The sequence below is a fragment of the Tiliqua scincoides genome, chromosome 4 (genome assembly GCF_035046505.1).
Source record: "Tiliqua scincoides isolate rTilSci1 chromosome 4, rTilSci1.hap2, whole genome shotgun sequence".
NCBI lineage: Eukaryota > Metazoa > Chordata > Lepidosauria > Squamata > Scincidae > Tiliqua > Tiliqua scincoides.
This window is the reverse complement of record NC_089824.1, coordinates 50,432,414-50,447,645: the sequence shown is the minus strand read 5'-3', so window position 1 is coordinate 50,447,645 and position 15,232 is coordinate 50,432,414. Positions and strand designations below refer to the sequence as shown.

Genomic DNA, 15,232 nt, shown 5'->3' with positions numbered 1-15,232 from the left:
AATCGATCATTAAATGAGTTTGTATAGTATATAAATGTGATGTTAGAAATAACTGACTACCAAATCATATTGAATGCAAAAGCAAGAAAAAGTATCTCTAAAATCAGTAACTTGTGTTTTACAGTTCATATTATAGCAAATGCTAAGTGTTTTAAATAACAGAACATATTATGTAAAAAAAAGAGACAAAAATGACTATTTGGTCAGTAATAAAGTTATTTTAAATGTTGTGGTTATTGCAAAAGTATGGTTGTGTGTATCATTGAACAGGTTGTAAATATAACCCACTCCATGACTTTTTTCCAGGTTCACCTGTGGGGTTTTGGGAACTATACCATGTTCCTTTGAATGTTACAAGTAAATTTAGAGTAGTGTTTGAAGGCATAAAAGGATCCAGCACATCAAATGGAGGCCTTTCAATTGATGATATCAACCTGTCAGAAACTCATTGCCCTCACCATGTTTGGCACATAAGGAATTTCACTCAGCTCCTTAACTCAAGCCCTTCAGGGGAGGCAGGAAAACTAAACAGTCCCCCATTTTACTCTACCAAAGGGTATGCATTTCAGATTTCATTGTACGTGAATGGCACCAGCATTCAGCCTTTCAATTTAGCAATATATTTTCACTTAATCTCTGGCGCAAATGACAATCATCTTCAGTGGCCTTGTGCATGGCAACAAGCTACAATGGTTCTTCTTGATCAAAATCCAGACATTCGTCAACGTATGTCAAATCAAAGGAGCGTAACAACAGACCCAAACCAACTAGGTAAGGTTAATGACTGGATTATTTTTCTCTCATTAATGTGATATTTTTGTCTTTGGCCAACTATCATGCATTAAAGTTTCTTACTGATACATTGATGTTTTCCTCCATCTGCACCAAGAGACTCTGCACTGTGAACCAGATAGTAAAAAAGCTAATATTCTAAAAAGGATGTTGGCCATTTCCTTGGATAGGCTGTGATCTGCACAGTAGCTCTCATGCCTAACCACATGTATTTTCAATATGTATATTCCATAATCCTTTAGTCATGCAGTCTTAATTTCCTTCCCTCATGGTAACTCATGTTGCTCAATCAGCTCCATGCCTTGCAAAGGAGCAGGATTTATTTCTCTGACATAACAGAGGCATGTACAAAGACTCATTGTCAGTTAAAATGTGGTCCTCAGGTCTATTTAGTGATATATTTTCTCTAGTGAAAAGATTAGAATGCAGAAGTTTCCTAAAAACAGGAAACCTGTCAGATGCTAACGGTACCAAATAGACAGACCTGGGAATTTTCATGATGAGGAGGTGGGATGATACAAGCCCATCTCCAGCTCAAAGCAATATGTGGTAAGCATATCCTGCATTACATTTGCTTTCACATATATTTGAAAAAAAACTGCAGTGTCTGCTAGTTGCCAGTAAATGCTTCATTTGAAAGACCACTGAACTAAGTTATTTTCAAGGTTTCTTTTTCCTTGTGTTCCAACCTGGCCAGTGGGTTTTTTTTAGGGGGGGGGGGGAATCCATAGAGGAGGTCTGCCTCTTGCTTTTTGGCATGGAGCATAAGGGGCCAACCATGGGTGATAAGAACATTTAACCTTTGTCACTACTGTTATTGCGCATATTTGGTCTGCAGGAGCCAGCACCACAAGCAAGCTGCTTTATATGGATGAGGGGAAAAATAAACCTTGTGGAAAAGGAAGATGCAGGAGGGACCTGCACAAAATGTTGCACCTCCCAACCCAATATCTACCTGTAGAAATTAAAAGCTCATCCAGACAGATGTTGCCTCCCCCAATTGCTGCTTCCCCCCCAGCTACTGCCTCAACTTTCCAGCTGAGCACAATCAGTCTCATCACAATGTTGGCAGAGAATGAAGGGGGTTACCTTTACTGTGTTTTCTTCACAATTTTATGTATTTCTGTGTACTTGGGCAGTTCCTGAGTATGTAGAAACCATCACCTTATTTTGAGATGGCCCCGTTTTGGTTGCAGTCTGATATGCCTTTGACTACCTGAGCTCACTGTTGGTATACAGATACCATACAGTTGTTAAGCAGCCAAAAATACTACTGCCCCTTTCCCTCTTTCTCACCTCCCAAATGTATAAGATTAGAGTTTTGTGGGATGTTGATAATAGACCTGTTGGTGTGGAGTTAAAAATTGCAGCATTACAAAGGTTTATGTGGCTGGTTATTAGTTTTGCGTGTCCCAGTGTGGGACTCACACTGCAATGCAGTCAGTTCTGAAAATCCTTTAAGAAGTGCAGTGGCAAGGCCAATGCATTAGGTCAGCTTTGGGCTTTTTAGCAGTGGCCATGGTGCTTGGTTACCAGTAATGTTCTGTCCTTACTGAGAGCAACAGTACAGTGTAGACAGTCATAGTAAACTGTACCATACTGTCCAGGATGATTGATTAATATGATTATGTGACTACTGCTAAAAGCTCAGTTTATATTCCTACTTACTTGACAATACCGATCTTTGATTCATTCCAACCATTATGTCTGATTGAAGAAAATGTAGAAAATTAATAGTTTGCAATTTTCTGAGTTCCTTTTCTTAAACAACAAAAGTATAACGTGTGTGTATGTGTTTTTCCCCATTCTACTCAGACGACTTAGGTCGTTATTTTTGGGACAGACCAGATAAAGTAGGATCATCAGCTAATTTTCCTAATGGCACTCAATTCATGAGGGGCCCTGGATATGGAACAAGTGCCTTTGTAACTCATCAGAGGCTTAAAAGTCGTGACTTTATTAAAGATGACAGTATTTTCATTCTTACAACAATAGAAGGTATGTGATATGAGTCTTATATTCTGTACTGTATCATAACTACTTTCTACTTTTAGTATTAAGAATCCCAAATGGAGCATAAGCTATCCCATGGTAGTCACTATCTCTGCCTAAAAGTAGCTTAGAAGTAAAAGCTCCATCTCTTGCATGTCTTCTCCCCACTCATTTAGACTATTTCAGATTTATATCCCACTCTTCCTCTATCAAGCTCAAAAAGGGGTACAAAAACATGGCTTACTCCATTTAATTCTCATAATACTACTGTGAAATAGGTTAGGCTGAGAAAGAGAGAGAGAGAGAAATATAAATCTTTTAACCCTTTTTTTTTTTTGGCCAATTTTTCCTTATTTTTGGATACTTCTAACCCCCCAGAAGCTCCTGTGCAGGTTCAGTAGCCTAAAAAGCTGCTGGGGAATCCTTCTGCCAAGTGCCTATCATCCTTTGTCAGTTTGAAACGCCATTACTAGCATGCACATTGTTTTGTGAATTCCAATTTTTGATGGTCTAGAGTAGCTATTCTGCCTGATAATAAGAGCTGCTTTGCCCCTTGGTCAGGCAAACCTGTCTAGCTAGGGATTGTGGTCTGCAGACCATGTGGGCTCCACTCCTGCTCTCAGGTAAGGTGATGACACCATCAAACCAACATTATTTAGGTGTGAGTGCTAAGAAGCTGTGTTTTTTCTGCTGGTTTACTATCTAAACCCTAAAACTGGGGTACAGAAAACACCCACTTGCTTTCCTGGTAGTGCAGGGGCCAAGGATTGTGGGATGAACATACGTTGCTTGTGCTAGGGGCCAGTTGTAGCAATTTATTTCCATTGCCTGCTATTTTCACTCCAAGCTCATCCTGCCAACTTTCCAAGGTTTAATATAGGGATGTGTTGGGTGGGGTCTATGGGTAAGTAAGATTGCAGCTCCATCTACTGGGTGTTATTGCTGATTGTATTCATCTGATCAGTTTGGGCTTTCCAGCCAAGTTCAGGGATTTTCTATCAGTCTGCTTATACTTTTACTATCCACCTTTCTTTCTCCCTCTAGTTTAAATCCTTTTCTTTTGGATTTTTAAGAAGCTAGTTACATTTTCTTTGCCTACCTAATTCATGTTCATGGGTACTTCAGTGGGATGTCATTTTGCCCTGCTGATGCTATGGTGGGTTTGATTTTTTTAATAATAATCCCTGAGGTTCAATGCTGTCTTATGAGGGGTTAACCTCCGAGGCCCCCCTTCTGCCTGGGCTCAATGGCCTGGGATGGTTGCAGAGGATAAAAACTACCAAGGCTTTCCCATGTGCAGCTGCTGGCCTAGTATAGGGAAAGTAGGGGGCAGGATAATGTATGCTAACCATTAGGTGCTACACCTTTCATTCAGCTTCCTTCCCCTGGGTCCTTTTCCTTGACTGAGAGACTGCCCCAAAGTTACCCAGTCAGTTTCATAGTCCAGCAGTCTAACATACTGACTCTTAAGAGGAGGATGGCTGTGGGATCAGGAGCTGAAATCGGCAAGTGAGTCCTAAATAGTTGTGAATTCTGTTGATAGGTGCCACTAATAAAGTTTGGGAAACGCTATCATAACATGCCTAAATAAGTTAAGGTATGTATGATTCCACACATTTAAAGCAGATGTTTTGTCTCTCTTCCAGAAGCACCATAAAGCCCTTCATGCAGCTGCAACATATTGGATCTTTTGACTATTATATACAGGTTGGACCTTAGTATCCGCAGGGAATCCATTCCTGAAGCCCTCATGGATACAGCAACCTGCAGATAATTAAATCCATAAGTTTTGATCCAATAGAGCCTCTGGATGTGACCTGGATGTGCCTGGAGCTGTTCTGAGGCCCATAGAGGCCACAGAAGTGCTAATTTTTTTACTATTTTCAGATGTTTGGCGGTGCAGGGAGCCCTAAAGAGGGGTCCATAGGTTCCCTGGGCCCCCAGAAGCTACCCCAGGGCTACCTCGAGTAAGGACAAAATAACCTCTTTTATCCTCAGCAGTGGCACAATCACAGCGATCGTGTCGCTGCCTTTGCCCTCCTCCCATCCCCTAAAGGGGACAGAGACAGGGCTTCCCTGGTTGGGGTGTCGCAATGCCCTGGGTTTGGGAACCTCTGCCATAGAGGTATTTGTTTCCAGTGAGTAAGATAGAATTACAGCCTAAGTGTTACTGAACACAATGGGCTTTCTTCTGAGTACAGTATATAATACTGTTTTTAAACATGTCTACATACTGACTATCTTCGAGCACATTCTGACATGCTAAGAGTCCAATCCTAGGAATGTCTACTTAGAAGTAAAGCCCATTATAATCAGTGGAGCTTACTCCCAGGTAACTGTGGATAGGATTGCAGCCACAGTGTATCTATTTTAGAAAATGCATAGGTAAACAGTTCATATACATAATTCATCACAGTGGCACAATTTCAAATCTATTAGTCATGGAAAGTTTCTTTACAAAGTCTTTAAAATATATTATCTTTTCAGAGAAATCTGTTCAGATTTCCTGAATGTTTCCTGAATGTTTAAGTTCAAAGTCTGTCTTTATTTAAGGAATACCACCAGATACACTGAAAAATGTTATATGCATGATGTTTGTTATGGTTCCATTTTTTCACCTTAGATATATCACATTTATTATTAACACAACCAAATTTTACAACCATCACTACAACCACAACACAAGCGACTACAGTAGCTGCCCTGTGTGAAACTTACGACTGTCAAAATGATGGAATCTGCGTTGTTGTAAATAATAAGCCAGTTTGCAGGTAACTGATTTATTTTGCTTTTTAAGTTTATATTGTGGAGTCATTTCTAGAAGGGCATAGGGTTGTAGCCTTTGTGAGTGGAAGCAGGCTCATAAACCGCTTTTTGAACTATTCCTGTTGAAAAGCGGTATATAAATACTCTTAATAATACTATTAATAATACAGTAAAATTTCTCCATTCACGCCTTTCCACAGCAACACCTTACGTCTTGCCCTGAACATCTGGGGACTCTTTGGAAGGAGGTATTCCCCCAAACTGCGCAAATACTTTTGGTTTTCTGGAATTGCCCCCTCCCTCTGCAGGCTCCCAACTCCTAAGAAAGGGAGTTCAGAGGACATTTTGAATTTTAAAAAAATAAAATCTTCTAAATTTTTAATTTTCAATTAAATTTAATTTCAAATTTTTATTTCAAAATTTTATTTTAAATTTCATTTTAAATTTGTGTTTTTTAATTAACTTTTTAAAAAATGTGCAAATTAGTGATGAGAAAACAGATTAAGTGCTACTTCAAAGGTGCAGTACTATTAATATTGGAACAGATTTTTAAAAACTTTCCAAGAAGCTGTTTCAGGTCTCAACTGTGTAATGATTTAAATATTTTTTGTCATTAATAATCTGCTGTCCCAGTTCAGCTGTTTTCAACTACCACATGTAGCAATGGGTAATCAAGGTTTGAACATCTGGACAAAACATTCTGGCTCATGCCTTACTAGAGTGGTAATGCTGGATTGGGGTAGTTATCTTTAAGCATCAGGACTAGTATATCCTTGCCAATTTCCTCTCTCTTATGATACTTCAGAGTGTGAGTAGAAGAAGAGAATGGCACTGCTTGTGAAATCAATTCTGTGACCATGTGAAGAGAGGGAACATATCTCATTGTAGAGTACATACTTTGCATGCGGAAAGTTGCATGTGCTGTTGTCCCTGGTCAAAAAAATCATAGTTAGGGCTGGGAACGGCACTGTCAGTCAAGGTTAAGAACATAAACCGCATAATCGCGCAAGCTGTGGGCCAAGGGCTCCCTCCACTGCTTGCTGTTTCACATCTGTGGCAGCAAAGGAAAGGCCAGCCTTGCTCTGCGCAAGGTCTTTTAGCTATTGCAAGACCTTCATTCATTCAGATACATTCCAACTCTAATATACTCATTTATGTAAATTTAGTCAAATTTTAAATGTAAATTAATTTTTTCCCCAGTCCCCAACACAGTGTCAGAGAGACGATGTTGTCCTCCTGCCAAAACATTTGGACACTCCTGCCCTATGGCAATGAACTCCACAGACTGATTACGTGCTAAGTGAAAAAAAAGTTTGTCAGTTTCGACTCTCCTGCCAGTCAATGTCTGTCAATGTTGTCTGGTTTTGGAATTGTGCAAGAGGAAAAATAACTTCCCTTTATCAACTCTATCCATCCCATTCATAATTTTTTTACATCTCAGAGCCCATTCTTGTGCCTCTCCCCCCTGGTGCAACTATGCCAAAAATGGGCAGTAGGAGGGAGGAACAGATTCGGAGGTTACAGATGAAAAAGAGGGTATAAATTCCCTTACACCTCTGTAAGCCTCGCACTCCACAGTGGGTCTTCCCTGATCTGCACCAGCAAAATTACTGGTGCAAGTCTGAGGAAAGGGGGCAGGAAGGCTGCAGAAAAGGGGGGTAGGGTTCAGTGTGTGCCATCACCGTTGGATTCATCCTCTTCCCCAGCCTCCATGCCCCTGCTGTTGCTGTACCTCATTTGGTGGATGGCTGGTGATCCGCTGGTGGAGTGGAAGTGCTGCCGCCTCAGACAGCATCATAAGAACAGCCCCACTGGATCAGGCCATAGGCCCATCTAGTCCAGCTTCCTGTATCTCACAGTGGCACACCAAATGCCTCAGGCAGCACACAAGACAACAAGAGACCTGCATCCTAGTGCCCTCCCTTATATCTGGCATTCTGATGTCACCCATTTCTAAAATCAGGAGGTTGCACATACCCATTATGGCTTGTAACTCGTAATGGATTTTTTCCTCCAGAAACTTGTCCAATCCCCTTTTAAAGGCATGTAGGCCAGATGCCACATGCCTTAAAGGCATGTAGGCCACATGCTGTGCAAGGAGCTCCACAGACCTACTATACGCTGAGGAAAGAAATATTTTATTTTGTCTGTCCTAATGCTCCCAACACTCAATTTTAGTGGATGTCCCCTGGTTCTGGTGTTGTGTGAGAGGGTAAAGAGCATCTCCCTATCCACCCCCTGCATAATTTTGTATGTCTCAATCATGTCCCCCCTCAGGTGCCTCTTTTCTAGGCTGAAGAACCCCAAACACTGTAGCCTTTCCTCATAAGGAAGGTGCTTCAGCTCAGTATTCATTTTAGTCGCTCTCTTTTGCACCTTTTCTATTTCCTCTCTGTCCTTTTTGAGATGTGGTGACCACAACTGGACACAATACTCCAGGTGTGGCCTTACCATCGATTTGTACAACGGCATTATAATATTAGCCGTTTTGTTCTCAATACCTTTTCTAATTATCCCAAGCATAGACTTGGCCTTCTGTACTGCCGCTGCATATTTGGTTGACACTTCCATAGAACTGTCCACCAGCACCACCACCCCAAGATCCCTCTCCTGATCTGTCACAGACAGCCTATAAAGGCTCTCACTCCCAAAACAGCTGCCAATGGAGTGCTGCACACTGTGTCAGCAGTCATCTTCATGACAGAACTTAATTTGAGGATTTTAGTCCTGCCTTCTCATTTCAAGTGCCCATTGTGGTTTACAATTAGAATAAAACTGCAATTAAACAAGAAACTGAATGATACAACAGCAGAATGTTGGGCCAGCAGGTTCCAACTGGCACATTTTCCGACTGGCCTCCCTTTCCTCATCAAGGTAGTACTTAGGGAAACTGGCTTAATGGTAAAAAGCCAATTCTATTTCTGTTTTCCCAAATGCTGTAGGCTGCTTTTGCTACCTGCTTGGTGGGGATCATGCCTACTGCTTCTCCCCTAGCCCCAGCAATGGCCACTCAGGTAGGCAGGTGGCTGTTGCTCTATGTTCTGGATGCCATGTTTTACTCGGAGCTAGGCAAGGAAAGCTGCTAGGTTTCATTTCTACTGTTTAACACCATTTTTTTTTTAATGTGCCAAAAATCAGTGTAAAAGCATAGGACTCTAGACTAAACCTTAAGATGGCATTGTCTTTTAAGTACCCTTTATTTTTATATGCTTGAGAATCTGCATGGTAGAGCAAAGACTCTGGTGTGTACAGTTTTGGAGGAAAAAAAAAAACCATCCATGTTTGCTTCTAACAAATTAGTTTACATGTAACTTGCTTAAAACTGCTGCTGTGCTTTCCAGGTGCCCCGCAGGTACTGATTGGTGGTACAGGGGAGAAAAATGTGAAACTAAAGGATCAGTCTCAGATGCTGTTGTCATAGCAGTTTCCTCCAGTCTTACCATATTTGCTGTCATGCTAATCATCATTGTTGTAACCACCTGCTGTATTAAAAAGAAATATAACGAACAACTGAAAGCCAGCAAAGATCATGAACTAAAGAATGTAAGTGTTCTGCTCTGGCAGTATAAGCTTTCTGATTGCTGGCTACGCTCTTCTTGCTAGATGTGGTTGTAAGGTGAAGAATCTTAAGAGTTGGAAGAGACCTTCAAGATAACAGAGTCCAATCCCCTGCAAGGTATAACCCATTGGGTTATAACGTCCCCATCCTCTGATGTGATTTGGACTATCCACCTGCCTAAACTTATTTTAACTGGACATATTGGGGAATTGGTGCTTAGACCTTGACTACTTGCTTAGACTAGAGCATGTTACAGGCAAGGGACTTGGCCTTTTGACCCGTAACGTGGTGAATGTATACATTTATTTGAACAGCCACCTGCTTTTATAAATGTTTAATCCTCCATTAGGCCCACCCCTGCTTCCTCTCTCTCTGCAATCCTCCATTAGCCCCACCCCTGCTCCCTCTCTCTCTGCAATCCTCCATTAGCCCCATCCCTGCTTCCACAATCTTTCTTTCTGCCCCTCCACTCCTGCGTTATACCCCAGGGCTGGGGATAAGAACAGGTCCTCAGTTTGGCTGTACGTGCCGTAAGAGGAGACTAAACAGCCACCGGGTAGATGGGACTGGTCAGCCTGGGAAGGCAGCTCATCTGAGAGAAGGAAAACTCTGATCCCAAACCTCCACTGCCTTGTGGCTACATCCAGTTATGGAAAAGGCTTCAGGAGTCAACCTCGAGGCAAAATCAGGAGCTGGAGTCCCTGAGGCAGTTCATGGCTGAACACAGTCACGTTCTGGCAACTCCTGCGACGCCGCTGGAACCAACTGTATTGGCTTCTGCCTTTCCATTGGACCATTCCAGCGACGTGGAAAGGGGGGATTTGCTGCATGGGTAACAGCATATCCTCCATACCTTCTTTACCCAGGCTTCGCGCACTGGAGAGGACACTCCAACTTCGCCATACGGCGTCGGCACAACACGGGAAGCAGCAGTTTACCGGTTATAAGTCTTCGCTCGATTGGCGTAGAGCGTGACGCCAGGGGGTGCTTCCGACGGTGGAAGAGATCATTGCATCTCATTGGGCAGCTACCGCCTGCCTTAAGCTGGGCATTCCCCAGCCAGTAAGGTGTTGCCTCGTCACAGTCCGTTAACCTCATGGGGTGCATGGGTTTAGGGTGAAAACCGACAAGCGGATCGACAACTCTGCACCATGCAACAGAAAACAGAAAACTCCTGCCCTAAAACTGGGCACCTGGAACGTAAGGACAATGACACCTGGCTTCTCTGATGACCTGCAAGAAATAGACGATGCATGCAAAACAGCTGTCATCGACATGGAGCTGAGCAGACTGCAGATGGACATCGTCGACCTTCAAGAGACAAGGCTGCCAGATTCCAGATCTGTCAAGGAGAGAAATTTCTCATTTTTCTGGCAGGGAAAACCACCAAATGAAACCAGGGAACATGGCGTTGGCTTTGCGGTCAGAAATACTCTGCTGGAATCCATCATCTCACCTACTGTGGGAAGTGAAAGAATTTTTTCCCTGCAGCTCCAGTCATCAGCAGGACCTGTTACACTCATCAGTGCTTATGCACCGACTCTGTCGTCTCCAGCAGAAGCCAAAGACAAATTCTACGATGACCTGGCCACCACTATCAAGAAGATCCCTGTAAAAGAGCTATTGTTCATCCTTGGCGATTTCAGTGCTAGAGTTGGTGCTGATAACAGTTCGTGGCCCACTTGCTTAGGTCAGTTCGGCACTGGGAAGATGAATGAAAATGGCCAACGCCTGCAAGACTTTTGCTGTCATCATGGTCTCAACACGAAGCCCCAACATAGAGTCTCTTGGAGACACCCAAGATCAAAGCACTGGCACCAGCTCGACCTGATTCTCTCCAGACGCTCCAGCCTTCCCAGCATCAAGATCACACACAGTTATCACGGTGCTGCCTGCGACACTGACCACTCCCTGGTGTGCAGCAGAGTGAAACTGCAAGCAAAGCGACTGTATCACACGAAAAAGGAAGGAAGACCTCGCATTGATACCAGCAAGATCCGGGATCAGAGAAAAGTGGAGGAATTTGCACAAGCACTTGAGGAATCTTTTCCAGGCCTGGCCGATGCAAACGCATCCAACAGATGGGAACATTTCAAGAATACCTTTTACAACACCGCCTTGTCCATATTTGGCAAGAGGACCAACAAGACGGCAGACTGGTTTGAAGCCCACTCTGAGGAGTTGACACCAGTCATTGATGAAAAGAGGAGAGCTCAAGCAGCATACAAGGCCTGTCCCAGTGAGCGCAACCTGCAGGTCCTCCGAGCTGCTCGCAGCAAAGTCCAGCAGGCTGCCAGGAGATGTGCTAACAACTACTGGCTCCAGCTCTGTTCCGAGATACAGATAGCAGCTGACACGGGCAACATCAAGGGGATGTATGATGGTATCAAGCAGGCCCTAGGTCCAACACAGAAGAAAATTGCCTCTCTGAAGTATGCAACAGGCGAGGTCATCCAGGATCGGGCGCAGCAGATGGAACGCTGGGTGCAGCACTACTCTGAGCTATATTCCAGAGAAAATGTAGTCACTGAAGAAGCACTGAACAACATTGAGTGTCTGCCTGTGTTGGAGGAGCTTGACAGTGAACCAACCCTAGAAGAACTTCACGTGGCCCTAGACTCCCTTGCCTTTGGCAAGGCACCTGGAAAAGACAGCATCCCTGCTGAAGTCCTAAAGTGCTGCAAAGAGATCATCATCACTGAGCTGCATGAAATCCTCTGTCTCTGCTGGAGAGAAGGTGGAGTACCTCAAGACATGAGGGATGCAAACATCATCACGCTGTACAAGAACAAAGGTGACAGGGGTGACTGCAACAACTACCGTGGCATCTCTCTCCTTAGCGTTGTAGGAAAGTTGTTTGCCCGAGTTGCACTAAAGAGGCTCCAGGTACTTGCAGAGAGCGTCTATCCAGAATCGCAGTGCGGATTCCGAGCCAACAGGTCCACCACTGATATGGTATTCTCCCTTAGACAACTGCAGGAGAAATGCAGGGAACAACGACAGCCACTCTTTATAGCCTTCATAGATCTCACGAAGGCTTTCAACCTGGTCAGCAGGGACGGCCTCTTCAAGATTCTCCCCAAGATCGGATGTCCACCCAGGCTCCTCAGCATCATCAGATCCTTCCACAAGGACATGAAGGGCACTGTTGTCTTCGATGGCTCCACATCAGACCCCTTTGACATCCGAAGTGGCGTGAAGCAGGGCTGTGTTCTTGCACCAACCTTGTTTGGGATTTTCTTCGCTGTCATGCTGAAGCAGGCCTTTGGAACTGCAACAGAAGGCATCTATCTCCGGACCAGATCTGACGGAAAGCTCTTCAACCTCTCCAGACTGAGAGCAAAGTCCAAAGTCCAGCTGAAATGTCTGCGTGACTTCCTCTTTGCCGACGATGCAGCTGTCACTGCCCACTCTGCCAAAGATCTCCAGCAGCTCATGGATCGTTTTAGCAAGGCCTGCCAAGATTTTGGACTGACGATCACACAGGTCATGGTTCAGGATGTGGACTCACCTCCCTGCATTACAATCTCTGCACATGAACTGGAGGTTGTCCATGACTTTGTGTACCTTGGCTCAACGATCTCCGACACTCATTCTCTCGATACCGAGCTAAACAAACGCGTCGGTAAAGCAGCTACCACGTTTTCCAGACTCACAAAGAGAGTCTGGTCCAACAAGAAGCTGACGGAACATACCAAGATCCAGGTCTACAGAGCTTGCATCCTGAGTACACTTCTGTACTGCAGCGAGTCATGGACTCTCCGCTCACAACAGGAGAGGAAACTGAACGCTTTCCACATGCGCTGCCTCCAACGCATTCTTGGCATCACCTGGCAGGACAAAGTTCCTAACAACTCAGTCCTGGAACGTGCTGGAATCCCTAGCATGTATGCACTGCTGAAACAGAGACGCCTGCGTTGGCTCGGTCATGTCGTGAGAATGGATGATGGCCGGATCCCAAAGGATCTCCTCTATGGAGAACTCGTGCAAGGAAAGCGCCCTACAGGTAGACCATAGCTGCGATACAAGGACATCTGCAAAAGGGATCTGAAGGCCTTAGGAATGGACCTCAACAAGTGGGAAACCCTGGCCTCTGAGCGGCCTGCTTGGAGGCAGGCTGTGCAGCATGGCCTTTCCCAGTTTGAAGAGACACTTGGCCAACAGTCTGAGGCAAAGAGGCAAAGAAGGAAGGCCCATAGCCAGGGAGACAGACCAGGGACAGACTGCACTTGCTCCTGGTGTGGAAGGGATTGTCACTCCCGGATTGGCCTTTTCAGCCACACTTGACGCTGTGCCAGAACCACCTTTCACAGCGCGATACCATAGTCTTCCGAGACTGAAGGTTGCCAATATAAAAGCAGATGGCTGTTCAAGTAAATGTATATCCATTTATTGAAATTTATTTGAAATTTATAAAAAAAATGTATAATTAGTTTCAGAGAATGAGGTTCTCAGATTAGCTTACCTGATCATTGATTTTTAGAAGTAGCAAACATAGTATATTTTCTCTACTTTTGAACAATAGATTTGAAATGGCAGTTGTAATGCATTTGTCCTTATCTGTAAGAATCACTTGCCATTGCTTTCTGTCTCTTTACACACATTCTTTTTTTTTAAAGTATACTTTATGTAACAAAGGATACAAAATTGGGGAAATCATAGTTCAGAGAGCATGCAAGCTTGAGTACTGTATCACCAGCATATATTACTTTTCATTAAGCTATCTCCTTCTGTGTCACTTGTTTTCTGTTTGCTATAGCAACTCTTCTGAAACGACTATTTAGGTGACACCAGCACTTTTTTTATATACATTAAGAGCAAGAGGAAAAGACTATACAGGTCCACCCTTCTCACCTGCAGTTTCGACTTACTGTGGATAAGGAGAACCTTTTAAATGTAAAAAGTCCCTTTAAATAGCAAAAAGCTTCTTTATTACCATTGTAGTGTGGCAGAGCAGCAATTAGGAAGACTCCAGGCTTAAAACAGCTCTGTTTGAGTTTGTGCCCAGGCATGGATCTCCCCCCCACTTCGCCCTGGAGCTGAAAGAATGCAAAGCAGAACTTCTGCTTTGCATTCTTTCAGCTGGGGGGGGGGGGGTGTCCACGCCTGGACACAAACTCACAGAGCTATTTGAAGACTGGAGTCTTCCTAATTGCTGCTCTGCCGCACTACAATGGTAATAGATTTTTTTTTTTTTTTTTGCTGTGTAGGGATGTATTTTTAATTTTTTAAAATTGATTTTAATGCGATTTTTGCATCTGTGGGGTTCCGAAAATGAAATCTCTGTGGATGCCAAGACACCACCTATATTCCACTTTCAGAAATCATACAGGACAGTTAATTCAATTAATCTTGCCTTGAACTCAGATAAATGCATCAGGTTTTTCCTGAAGGATCAAATTCTGCATAGTGACCCTGATAAAAACTGATACACATCAAATAAAAGGTAAAGAAAGACATTTAAGTAGTCTGGAAAGACAAGAGTTTCTCCTTATAAAGAGATACCAGCATCGGTTTCTAAAATTGAAATTTAGGTCAAGTATTAACTTGAACTTGATTAGTGTATTGAATGAAATTATATCTCATGCATGTTAAACATAGTTATTGAATGCCTTAAATACTAGTGAAATGTCTGCTCATTCCCTGTATGAAAATAACATTCATTGACCTCATTTGACAGAAAACTCCTTTTTGAAGATCCTGAAGGTCTGGAAACAAAAAACCAGAAGTGGCAGCCGGATGCCTCATTCACATAATCATGTCCAGGATGCTCTTTCTTCTGAGATGGCCAGTGAATGGAAGTTCTTAATACATGGCCATTTTTCCTTTTTAATCAGTATAAAAAAATTAAATACAGTAGAACCTCTTTAAGTTGACCACCCAAGGGACTGGAGAAATCGGTCAACATAGGGAGGTGGTCAACATACGGGGGGGGAAGGCTCTAGAAAATTAGGTCAACTTAAGGAGGTGGTCATTATAAAGAAGTGGTCATTATAGAGAGGTGGTCAACTTTGGAGGTTCTTCTGTACTTGGTTTGTGATCCAGTGCATGTGTCATTTTTTACAAGTTTCATTTCCAGAATGCTCTCCTCTAAAAGGTTTAAGGATTTCAAATGAGTTGAAA

General features: G+C 43.3%; 1 protein-coding gene across 1 annotated transcript in view; it reads left to right on the top strand.

The window, feature by feature from the left end:
- Positions 1-15,005, top strand: part of MEP1B (meprin A subunit beta) — a 29,331-nt gene extending 14,326 nt beyond the window's left edge. Inside the window, exons 6-10 of the mRNA XM_066625264.1 lie at positions 307-771; positions 2,608-2,790; positions 5,408-5,555; positions 8,892-9,093; positions 14,790-15,005. Of these exons, the coding sequence (XP_066481361.1) occupies positions 307-771; positions 2,608-2,790; positions 5,408-5,555; positions 8,892-9,093; positions 14,790-14,804 (1,013 nt within the window). The 3' untranslated portion in view covers positions 14,805-15,005. The remainder of the gene's footprint in view (positions 1-306; positions 772-2,607; positions 2,791-5,407; positions 5,556-8,891; positions 9,094-14,789) is intronic.
- The last annotated feature ends 227 nt before the right edge of the window (positions 15,006-15,232 follow it).